Here is a 12,876-nt window from a genome sequence, read left to right on the forward strand (position 1 = left end):
AAAGAAAGAAAAAATAGCTATTATCAGAAAAAAGGGGGGAGCACATGGGTGGCTCAGGTGGTTGGGCATCTGACTCTTGATTTGAGCTCAGGTCTTGATCTCAGGGTGTGAGTTCAAGCCCCGCATTGGGCTTTGCGCTGGGCGTGAAGCCTACTTCAAAACAAAACGAAACAACACAACACAACCCAGAAAATAAGTGTTGGTGAAGACATGGAGGAAATGGAACCCTCTGCTGGTGGGAATGTAAAGTGGTTTAGTCAAGGTATAAAACAGTGAGCTAAACACACACCTACTCACTCAAAAATTCTACTCCTGTTTATCCAAAAGTATTGAAAGCAGGGACTCAAAATGGCCAAAAGGTGAAAACAACCCTAGTGTCCACCAACAGATGAATAAACAAGATGTGATAAATACGAAATGTTCCTCTAAGAGAAAGAAGACAGGGAAAGAGGGAGAAGGCCATGTGACGGAGACAGACAATGGAGTTATGCAGCACAAGCCAAGAAACACCTGGAGCCACCAGAAGCTGGAAGAGGCAAGGACAAATAACCCCCTTAGTGTCTTTTAGAAAGCAAGACCCTCCCAACATCTTAATTTTGGATTTCTAGCATGCAGAACTGTGACAGAATAAACATGTTTTAAGCCAGCCAGTTTATGGACAACAGTAACCTTCAATATATTTATATCACATAATAGAGGAGTTGTACCAGTGGATGGCAGAGTCTGGTCTTCTCTTCAATAAAATACCCTTGAAAAACAACAACAAATGTAGTATATACATACAATGGAATGTTCTTCCACCATAAAAAAAGGACTGAAATTCTGATATGTGCTACAATATGGGTGGACCGTAACAACATTATGCTTAGTGAAATAAGCCAGACACAGATAAGGTAAGAATTGTAAGATTCCACTTACACGAGATAACTAGAATAGGCAAATTCATACAGACAAAAAGTAGAATAGTGTTTACCACAGGCTGGGAGGACAAAGGGGGAGTTATTGTTTAATGGGTAGAGTTTTTGCTATGATGAAATGTTTTGGATATAGATAACGGGATGGTTACAAAACACTGTGAATGTATTTAACGTTACTGAATTGTACATATAATAAAAATTATGCTAAGTATATATTTTACCACACTTCAAAAAAATGCTTACAATTTTTTTTAAAAATTGACTTACATTCTTTGAACCCAAAATTTGTTAGTAATTTTCAGATTAAAAACTCCAGAACTGAGTCCTCCAATAATATATAAATAATACAAATCACTGATAATGCTTTACTTACCCGTTTGGGACCACTAAAAATCTTTCTGGTGTTTTCTTTTGATTTATCTCCTTGTTTATTTGGGGGCTTCTTCACACTTTCAGGCACACCAGGCAAATCCTCTGTAAAATCCAAGTTTTCTGAAATGGTAATCAAAACTAGCTAGCTTTCCAATATTTCAAATTATCTCCCAAACAACCTATGAACATTTGGGGAGTGGCATTTTGCAGGGTAAAAGAATACAGGAATAAAAAGCACCATTCAGTTGACAAAATATCCCTAACGATATTAAATCTCATTTTGCCATTCTCACCCTCCTGGCCTGCCGACCCCAACTTTAGAAGAAAATCAGAAACCAAGTTAGTATGTATGTGCTTCAGTTTTATTTTCTGTAAATGGCAAAACTGATTCTTTTCTAAAATAACTGCTGGGTATCTACGGACACTGACATTGGGCAGTCTAGTTTAAATATACACACAGTTATCTACCTTTAACATTTTTCTAGAGCTTAAGTATACTGAATCATGCTGGCCTTCAAAGAATGTCTGCTTGCACCTACAAAAGTCACATTAAAAAAAAAAAAAAGACAGCTATTTTTGGCAAAAGATATAAAATGACCTAGTACAATGTAGCTCAATGATTTGTGGGTCTTCATACAAAAATAACCAAATAATTAGATAAATTCCTAAGCAGTTAAAATTTCTTCTAGCCTAAACAAAAAAGTAAAATAGGAAGACTTTTCACTATCACTAGCCCAACCATTAAAAATGTTCGCTATTTCATGGGGCACCTGGGTGGCTCAGTCAGGTAAGTATCCGACTTCGGCTCAGGACACGCTCTCAACCGTTTATAAGTTCGAGCCCCGCATTGGGTTCTGTGCTGGCAGCTCAGAGCCTGGCGTCTGCTTCAGATTCTGTGTCCCCCTCTCTCTGCCCCTTCCCTGCTCATGCTCTGTCTTTCTCTTCCAAAAATAAACAAACATTAAAAAAATTTTTTAAAAATGTTTGCTATTTCATACATCAGTTGAAGACCCTGGATGTATCAAATGGTCTCTAATTTTTTAATTTTATTTGGTAGCAATATGAAAGAAGTTTTTGAAAGGGAGCCTGATGATCTCACATTTCAAAGCTTAAAAAGTTACATTACCCCAAAATGTAAATTTCAGCCAGAGATTTTTCAATTGCTGATCAAAATAACTTGCTGCCAAAGTTAGAAGAAAGAGCTAAGTAAATTGCAGGAAGAAAGGAGCTCAGGTTTTGTGCATGATTACTTATCATCCTCCTGACAAAGCAACCCTAAGCTGTCTGCCCAGTCATCTCATGTGACTAGCAAGGATGCTGCAAACTTCAATTCTCCAGAAGAGATTCAAGACAACACTGGCTGAATTGATAACCCCCTTATTTATTTATTAATTTTTACAGTTAGAGGAGTAAGGAGTGAGCCCTTAGGGACTATTCTTATATGCCTCTAGTTTTGAAGAGTGACTCTAATCTAACAAAACTATTTTTAGGCCAAATAAAGCAAAATAGTAGGTAGTCTCAAGTATGACTTATAATGTACACAAGAATCTATATGTAAGAATACTATTAGAATTCTAATTCACCATAATGACACTTCTTATATGACTTAACAAGACAAAAACGTTATTTAACAAGTAAAGCGATACAGAGAAACTATGTATTTGGTTAAATATATATAAATATAGCCCCTGGATCCCAGAGGCTTTTGCTTACTCTTCCTCACTCAACAATCAATCCACTTCACTAAGCCCTTGTCAGGTAGTGACTTAATTATAGCGAAGCTAACCTACTTGTGTTGGTCTCTCACAGTAGAAACTATCAACTCCTTGAGAGCCTCCAGTCATTACTGGCCCTACTATCTTAAGAGACAAATTAAATTTTCACTGGTAAGAGTGAATAAATACTTAACTAGCACTTTTCAATTTTATTAAATCAACTCAAGAGGATGATTTTTAAGATTAACATTTACTTTCTAACTTTAAACTTAAGATTTCTTGACAATGTTTTAAAACATAAGTTTACTTTTGAGCCAACTACAAATGCTTTTAATCAATTTTAATTTTCTAATATTTCCCTCATTACAAACCATCTATTATCTATGTAGTTCTAAATGTCCAAAATCTACCAAGTCCCCAACTGCATTTGGATTTTCAAAGTTGAAACATCAAGATGTCTAATATCCCTGTACACACACACACACTAAAATTCTCAAGTGCTAAAGGCAGAATTAAAACACAAATATTAAAAAACCCAATCTATAAATTGATCCTTACAATGTGGAACTTGATTATGAACATTTAAAACACTGTACCTCTGGATAAGGTACAATCTGTGGTTCTAAATAATACTTCTATTAAAATTAAACATAACAAGTTAAAATTAAGTACCTAAGCAGAAACTCAGTAGCTGTTGACTTAAACTTAAAATGCATTTACTTGTAATAATTTTTTTAAGTCTTACCTGCATTATTAGTACTAGACTGACTGTCCTGGGAATTATCACTGTTTTCAGGAGGAGGCTGCAAGGAGGGTGATGGAGCTGTTTTAGTTCTTTTTTTGCTTGTCTTTCTTTCCACTTGACAGTCATCTTCATCATCATCTTCACTTTCACTGAGATCATCAAAGCCAAAATACTTAATTTTGTAATTAGAACTCCCAGAACCTCCTTCATCACCTCCTGTCTCATCATGATCTTCAAAACCAAAAAATTCAAGTTTAACATCCTTTTTGGATTTAGTATTACTAGGTCGAAATCTAGTAGTGGTCTTAGAAGTCGCAATATCTGCCTTTTTTCTTAGACGGCCAGCTTCTCCCAAATCTGCAGGGGTTGATGCAGTGAACTCATCCATGCTACGTTCCATAGTATCCTGTATGGTAACATTACAAACTGACAAGCAAGATGGATGTAAAACAGTGTAATCTCTAGTCCGTCCAACCGTCCCTCTAAAACTGGTCCCAGAACTTACACTGCCTTTCTTTGCCTGATTCAGGCCATCTTTACTTGATTCACTGTTTGCTTTGGCTAAGGCCTGACTGGTGCCGTCCATTAGCTTATCAAAATTTGATGCTCCTTGTGAGGATTTTGCTTTATTCGCCCTACAGTACGTCCTACAGTTGCTTGGCCTAAGAACACTTTGCACGATGTCTTCTTCAATGGCTTCATTTAGATTTTCCAACCGGTTTTTAAAATCTTCATCCTTCATCTCCAAAAGAGGATCACTATCCAAACCTAAAATACAATCTTCTGATCTGATATCTTCAAAATCATTATCCCATTCATACAAACCAGTTCTTACAGATCCCTTGATGGAAGATATTTCTGATGGAGATTCTGACCTTTTTCCAAGTTGGGAGTTCCAAGTATCATTTGTTTCCTTGATTTCATCAGCTTTGTATCCAGAAGCTACTGTTGTTTCTGCATTGGATTTCTTAGTACTGTCTTCAGCATTTTTGTAAATATGGTGACTATTCTTTTCATATTCTTCACTAAAATTCTCCACTTTATCTATAAAAATTAAAAATAAGTCAAGGATAAAAATTTAAGTGACATCAATGTAAAATTTAACAAATAATGATATCTGGCTAAGAGCACAGAATCAGTCTTGAAATAACTGCAATAAGGTTAAACTGTAAAGAAATTAATGAATGTTTACATATTTGACATTTCCCCTTCCACCTTTTAGTGACCTCTCCCTAGTCATTCAAGTCCCTTAAAATCGTTATCCTTAATTCAAGAGATTTCAACAGCGTTAAGCAACTAGATCAATTCAGAATTAAAGGACTCAGCAAACCTTCTTGGAGATTATTATGGGTTTTTCAAATGAAAATGCTTGAACTAAAATTTATTTAGTAGAATCTAAACAGTGTAACACAATAAATGAAAACATTCCAGCAGTTTATTTCTCTGGTGTAGGGCTGCCCATGAGGTATGCCAGCTCTGTCTAGAAACCCATCTCAGGGTCAGGTTTCTTTCTCTAATTCTGTTTCCATTCTTTCTCCTAACCCTAAAAGCCATATAACTTCAAAGATTTTTTTTCTTAACAGCTGCTCTGGTGCCTAAGTGACTACAGTGGCTATCTATGCATATCCGCAAGTAGTAAATCTTACAGTTACTATTCATTTTGTACTTGGGCAATTCATTTTTACTATCTTTAATTTCTATCATCATAAACATTTTTTGTTAGCCTTTCTAAACAAGATGAAAATATGACTCAAACTGGTATTATGATTAATTCTCCCAGAACTTAGCAGTAGAAAAACAATGGCAAAATGTTTATGCCAAACTTAACTGTTCATACTTAAAAAGTGCACTTACATTTAAGAAAAGCCAAATTACAGATCCCAATTAACAAACCATCAAATATAGGCAAAGGGATGATTACATGAATTCAATGCACAATTTTTAATACTACCCATGGCTTTAAATCTAATTTAACTTGTTAGATTAATATTTACTTACCTTTAGAAGGGACCTAATACCTGTTTTAGTCTTAGATATTTTCCAGCAGAAAGAAAGGAACTATAGCTTTCATAATCTCAGAAGTACCAATCACTAAGCCTAAGATACTGAAAAGTTGAAAATTAAAAGGTGACTCTGACATCTGAGTCAAGCAAAGTCAAGTCTAAATCAAACCAGAAGAAATACCACCACAGCTTTTACTAACAAGTGAAAAGAGTAGGGTAGCTGAGTCTGGAGACTTACGTTGCCCTGGTTAAACGAGCTCTTCAGAGCTCAGGCAAGACCCCTAACTTCAGGAGTTTTCCTGAGGGCTTCAATTTCCTCATCTGTTCAGAAGGGAAGTCACTGACCTAGGCTACTTTACAGCCTTACCGAAGGAATTATTTCCTAATGAATACATTATGGGAGTGCTTAGTATGTTTAGCTTCACAAAGGTCTGTGAGATGTCATTAAATGTATTATCACATCACTTTTGCCACTGTATAGCACTCTACCATCTTAATGCCAAATTTTATGTAGGCTGTTTCTAATTGTTTTATGTAATAAATATCTTTCTGACTAAAAAACAAAGAACAGCATTTACATGAACAATAAATGTCAGTATCCCTATTTGTAAAAACTACTACTTCGGGAAGCACCTGGGTGGCTCAGTCAGTTAAGCATACGACTTTGGCTCGGGTCATGATCTCACAGTTTCTAAGTTCAAGTCCCACATCAGGCTCTGTACTGACAGCACAGAACCTGCTTCCGAGCCTCTGTCTCCCTCTCTCTCTCTGCCCCTCCCTCCCCCAAAATAAACAAACATTAAAACAAATAAAATATAACAAATTTTAAAAAAAAGAAACAAAGAAAACTACTACTTCAGGGCACCTGGGTGGTTCAGTCAGTTAAGGTTAAGCATCCAACTTCGGCTCAGGTCATGATCTCGAGTTTGAGCCCTATGTTGGTCTCTGTGCTGACAGCTCAGAGCCTGGAGCCTGCTTCTGTGTCTCCCTCTCTCTCTGCCCCTCCTCTGCTCATGCTCTGTCTCTCTCTCTCTCAAAAATAAGCAAAACATTAAAAATTAAAAAAGAAACTACTTCAAGTTTCACTTTTATTACTCCCATTTCTCCTAAAATCAGAGAAAATACATGTTGTCATGTTGTGTTACTATTCTTATAAATAAGCCATCTTTCCTATGTCTAACTTTGTTGTGTGCTTATTATATAAATCTACTTTAAGTACAAAGTAATAAAGAGCCCTACAGAAAATATTCTCATTAAAAGTTGTAACTAAAAGTTACATTAGCAAGTATAATCAACTCATCTATTCAATTGTATAGCAAAAACAACCCTACAGATGAATTATTAAAATACATTACCTATTTTTAAATTTCTAAACATACATTACCAACAGAGTTCTGCATAATAAATGCTGTCCAAGTTCTCCACAAGAGTATTCTAATATAGAAAATAAACACCTTCCCTTCATCATTTAGCTCTGCAACAAGTATTTACAACTATATCTTTAGAAGAGAGAGCAAGGCTATCTTATCCTAAAATGCAGAACAATTACTTTCAACTGCTTTCCTCCCTCAAATATCCCAGCTTCTCTGTCACATAAACTCATTTGGTATCTTAAAACATCAAGTGTTAAAAAAAAAAAAAAAAGTAAATAAATATCAGTTATTTTCTTCCAGAGAAGCTATGCATTACTGTTTTAATCTAAATTGACTATATAAACAGAAACATGTTCCTAGCTAAGACAGGTTTAGGAGTTCAATGAACGTGTGCCAATTCTGCCACTTTCTGGCTAAAATGAGGCCTTAAGAAGTTCAGGCTATTTCTTCAGCAAAAAATTAACAAAATATTTCTGAAGGGCAGGTTGAACAGATAAGTATATTTTACAAGTTATACAACATCACATAGATGCAAATTAACATAGCTATTACCACTCTGCCATAATACAGGACGTATTTTTAATAATCTTTTAGCAAGATTTTTCTTAGTGGGCTCTAACCTGTAAGTTCATCAATTCTCCTTTATGCGCCCTGTGTCTACCAGCTTCACGCAAGGAATCCAAAACTACATTCTAAGTCCTACTGTTCCTCAAGCTAAATGTGAAGACTGGATGTATAGAAAGTTCTTAATTTAAAACTTAGCCCAGCACTATCCGCTATCAGATACTTAATGTCTCTTAACATCACTTGATTTTAACATTTTCTTATTTAAGTAATCTCTACACCCACCATGGGGCTCGAACTCACAAACCCAAGATCAAAAGTTGTACACTCTTCTGACTGAGCCAGCCAGGTGCCCCAACATCACTAGATTCTAGCATCACTAGTTACTCAATCTTTAGTACGTTAGCTAACATATAAAGGAGGGAATTTATCGTAATGAAGGAAACACGTGACAAGCATGATGTTAAACAACATAGCTAAGCCAGTAACTAGATGTGCAAAAGTTTGGCAAGCCGTATTATCTCTCTAGGCCTCATACTGCTTATCTAAAACACAGAAAGCAATGGCACATAAAAGATTAATTAAATGCCCACTATTCCCTTGAGGATTCTTAATTTTGAAAGGAAATGGATGATTCCCTTAGCAACAGAAACACAAACATTATCAGTCATTAAAATACTAGGAGTATACATAGTTTTGTAAAGAAAAATAAATAGGTGGGGTAACAAGTCTTCTGTGAATGAAGGATACTCCTTGAAGTATTTAAAAAATTGGTAAGTTTGATCAGAGATTTATGAATGGGTTTCACAGTTTCTTCACATTTTGTGAAACTGTATGAAAATGTGCACACATGTCTCAGGGAGAGTATGCATAGTTTCAGCAAATTTTCAAACTAAAAAATATTTTTACTGGCTTAAAAGAGAGAAGGAGCAAAATATATGCAGGACATCAGTGTATATTGATTGTGGAATTTCAAATCTCTATGGGAAAGATGGATTATTCAATAAAGGTACTGGAATATCTCAGGGAAATAAAGTTGGATTTTTACCTCAAGTATTACAATATATCCTGGATTAATCAAAGACTTAAATACAGAAAATGAAACTATACATACATTATAAAAGAGAATTTTAAAAAATACATTACACTGGAATGGGGAAATTCTCAGATACAAAGCCCATAATCCATATTAATTTACACAAAATCTAAAATTTGAGCATGTTAAAGTTAAAAGAAACAAAAAAATGTGAAAAACCTAACTGCAACTAGTATTACCAAAAAAGAGGGAAATTTCCTTCACTTAACAAGAGTTCTTACCTATCCAGATGCATTAGAGACGTACATATGGGGGTAAATGCAAAGTTTTTAGAATACAGGAGTGTATCTTTAGGACCTCAGGCGGGTTAAGTTTTTTTAAACCAGATACAAAAAGCACTAACCATAAAGGAAAAGAAAGAAATTTCACCAAAATTAAATCTGTCCATAAAACAATACTATTTAAGAACTACCAAACTAGAGTGGAGGGTATTGAGACTATATAAAGAATGCATATAACTAATAAAAAGATGCCTAATTAAAACATGATCAAGAGACTTGACAACTCACTCAAAGAGAAAGGATATTCAATAAACATATAAAATACATTAAAAGATGCTTAATTCATTAGCAAATTAAAACCATAATAAGATACCACAACACAACCATCAAAAGAGCTAAAATTCACAATATCAAGTATTGTGGGGAAGGTAAAGCAGCTTCAACTGGTGGTAGAGGAAACTGAACTTTGGCATTATCTATAAAAACTAAACATAACACTTAGGACACAACAATTTCATTTCAAAGTACTTACCAAATAGATACTCGTGCAAACATACACCAAAAGATGTATTCAGCTGAACCATATGAAATCTCTGTTTTAAAAATAATCAACTAATAGCAATTCCACATGGTTCAGCATAACAGAACTATGCCCATAGCAACATCATTCTAAAACAATGAGATCTAAATATTCATTAACAGGACAGTCAATAAAGTGGTCTGCTCATTCAAAGAAATTCTACAGAGTAGTAAAAGCCAAACTACATTTCTAGGGCAACTGGGTGGCTCAGTTAGTTAACCCTCTGACTCTTGATTTCAGCTCAGGTCATGATCTCAGGGTTTGTGAGATCGAGCCCTGCATCAGGCTCTGTGCTGACAACACAGAGCCTGCATGGGATTCTCTCTCTCTCTCTCTCTCTCTCTCTCTCTCTCTGCCCCTCCCCAGCTTGTGCACACAAGCTCTCTCTCAAAATAAATGTTTTCAAAAATGTACATGTCAAATAAATAGACTTACCCTTAAAGCAAGCAGTTTTATTTACACCCATTTACTCTAAAATGAGTATGAAATTAACATAAGTAACAAGGAAACTCACAACTTTGTTTCCTGGTTTTTGCTTTCATACACAATATGAACACCTACCAATAAAGAACAACTTAAAGTATCATACAGCCACAAATCTAAATACTATGTAGCTATTTAAAAAGAATGAGGCAGATCTGTGTTATGTAGAGATAAGGTCATTGTTAAGGATGGGATGAGGGACAAGACTTTCCTATCTCTTGAATTGCCTACAGTCTGAGAATAGTCTGTTCATACGCTTAAAACATAATAAAAACTGCCAAAGATACATATTAAGTACCTTAAAGAGTAACAATGGTACTGCAGTTATCTTTTTTGGAATCCTTATCTTTTAAAGAATTCTATCTATGTATGAAATACAATGTCTGGAATTTGCTTCAAAATAAGGGAGACTTTAAAAAGGAGAGTAGACAGGAGCGCACGAGTGGCTCGGCAGTTAAGCATCCAACTTTGGCTCAAGTCACGGTCTTTGGTTCATGAGTTCGAGTCCCTCATTAGGCTCTGCTGACAACTCAGAGGCTGGAGCCTGCTTCAGATTCTGTGTCTCCCTCTCTCTCTGGCCCTCCCCTCCTGGCACTCTGTCTCTCTCAAAAATAAATAAACATTAAAAAAAAAAAGTATATAAGAATAAAAATGAAACAAGACTGACCATGAATTAATGTTTACTGAAGCTAGATACATACAGATATACACATGTAACTGTATGCTAGTATGTATATACATACTAACAACATATATGCTTCTTTCACCCTTGTAAGAAAGTGAATATATTTCCTTTCACTTTCACCAAAGCCATCAACACAGATGAGGAAAAACAGGCCCAGCGAGGCTCATGACATGAACAGTTACCAATTAAACAAATGGCCAAAACACCCCATAAAAAGATCCACCCTGAGTTCTATTACATTTTACTACCTTTGGTAGCAGCTAAAAATTGAAATACTAAAGCAGATAAACCATCATAATCCACATTAATAGAAGAGATCCAGATAAAGAACTTAAACATCTAATGTTTTGGACAAATGTGTATCACATGATTTGCTGAAGGTTAAATTTAAACAAAACCTTTGACTTTTGACAAAGACAACAGCACAGACAGATAAAGAGGCTTTGGAGACGATTACTGACTAAATACAGGTGAGGTAACTAGAAAAGTTAATTTGGGCAGTAAGGGGTACCTCCATCATATGCAAGCTGCCTTTAAATATCAGAGTGGTTGTCATGAGAAGAGAGAACAAACATATTCAATGTGTAAAAATCATTCAATTCATTGAAACTATAAGGACTAATGAGCAAAAATACTAAAGATCAATTAGAACTGTCCAACAAAGGAATACCTAGGGAAGAAGAAAGTGTACTCCCTTGCCATAAAAGAAGTATTTGATAAAATGGGACTTGATTAAAATCAGTTCTGCTCTGCAGAAGACACTGTTAAAACAATGCAAAGACAAGCCACAGACTCAAGAGAAAATGTCTGCAATAAATATACTTGATAAAAGACCTTTATATAAAATATATAAAGAACTCTTTAAAGTTCAATGAGAAAATAAACAATCCAATTAAAAATGAGCAAAAAAATGTGAACAGGCATCAGCCAAGAAACTATACTGACATCAAATAAGCACATGAAAAATGCTCATCATTAGTCATTAGGGAAATGCAAAAAGCTAATAATTTCCTTAATATATTAAAAATTCTTGGGGCGCCTGGGTGGCTTGGTCGGTTAAGCGTCCGACTTCGGCTCAGGTCACGATCTCACGGTCTGTGAGTTCGAGCCCCGCGTCGGGCTCTGTGCCGACAGCTCAGAACCTGGAGCCTGTTTCAAATTCTGTGTCTCCCTCTCTCTGTGACTCTCCCCCGTTCATGCTCTGTCTCTCTCTGTCTCAAAAATAAATAAACGTTAAAAAAAAAAATTTAAAAAAATTCTTGGGTGCCTGAGTGGCTCTCAGTTGGTTAAGTGCCTGACTCTTGATTTCAGCCCAGGTCATGATGCATGACCTTGGTTCATGAGTTCAAGCCCCACATTGGGCCCTGCTTGGGATTCTCTCTCCCCTCTCTCTCTGCCTCTACCACGCTCATGCGCTCTCTCTCAAAGTAAACTTAAAAATTTTTCTTTAATTAAAATAAATTCGTACACATTAGTAAGTCCAACATCTCACACACACAAAAAAGCTGGAGACATAGACAATTTATAGAAAAAGAAACAGAAATGAATTAATAACTTATGAAAAGATACTTTATTTCATACACAATTAAAAATCAAAGTACAAAAAAGGGGCACATGGGTGGTTCAGTCAGTTGACCATCTGACTTCAGCTCAGGTCATGATCTCCCAGTTCATGAGTTCCAGCCCCACATTGGGCTCTCTGTCAGGTTGTCAGTGCAGAGCCCACCTCTGGATTCTCTGTCCCCCACCCCCCCCCCCCCCCGGCTCCTTCCCTGCCTGCACTCCCCCCCAAAATATATATATATACACACATAAATAATCAAAGTACAAAAAAAAAATCAAACTAGAGGGGTGCCTGTTTGGCTCAGTCAGTGGAGCATACAACTCAATCTCAGGGTTGTAAGTTCGAACCCCACATTGGATGTATGGATTACTTAAAAATAAAAAATAATAAATTTTTAAAAATCAAAAACTAAAGGGGCGCCTGGGTGGCGCAGTCGGTTAAGCGTCCGACTTCAGCCAGGTCACGATCTCGCAGTCCGTGAGTTCAAGCCCCACGTCAGGCTCTGGGCTGATGGCTCGGAGCCTGGAGCCTGTTTCCGATTCTGTGTCTCCCTCTCTC

At 36.1% G+C, this 12,876-nt stretch overlaps 1 protein-coding gene across 5 annotated transcripts in view; it reads right to left on the reverse strand.

Moving 5' to 3' along the window:
• WAPL (WAPL cohesin release factor) overlaps positions 1 to 12,876 on the reverse strand; it is a 102,403-nt gene that overhangs the window by 60,062 nt on the left and 29,465 nt on the right. For 3 of the 5 annotated variants that reach the window (XM_049645337.1, XM_049645336.1, XM_049645335.1), the window contains exons 3-4: positions 3,750 to 4,793; positions 1,291 to 1,409 (exon numbers count right to left, since the gene is read on the reverse strand). In XM_049645337.1, coding sequence (XP_049501294.1) covers positions 1,291 to 1,409; positions 3,750 to 4,793 — 1,163 coding nt within the window. Of the gene's footprint in view, positions 1 to 1,290; positions 1,410 to 3,749; positions 4,794 to 9,538; positions 9,903 to 12,876 lie in introns of those variants that run through there. The other 2 variants (XM_049645339.1, XM_049645338.1) reach the window with 2 other exon arrangements.

Source organism: Panthera uncia, chromosome D2 (genome assembly GCF_023721935.1).
Source record: "Panthera uncia isolate 11264 chromosome D2, Puncia_PCG_1.0, whole genome shotgun sequence".
Classification (NCBI taxonomy): domain Eukaryota; kingdom Metazoa; phylum Chordata; class Mammalia; order Carnivora; family Felidae; genus Panthera; species Panthera uncia.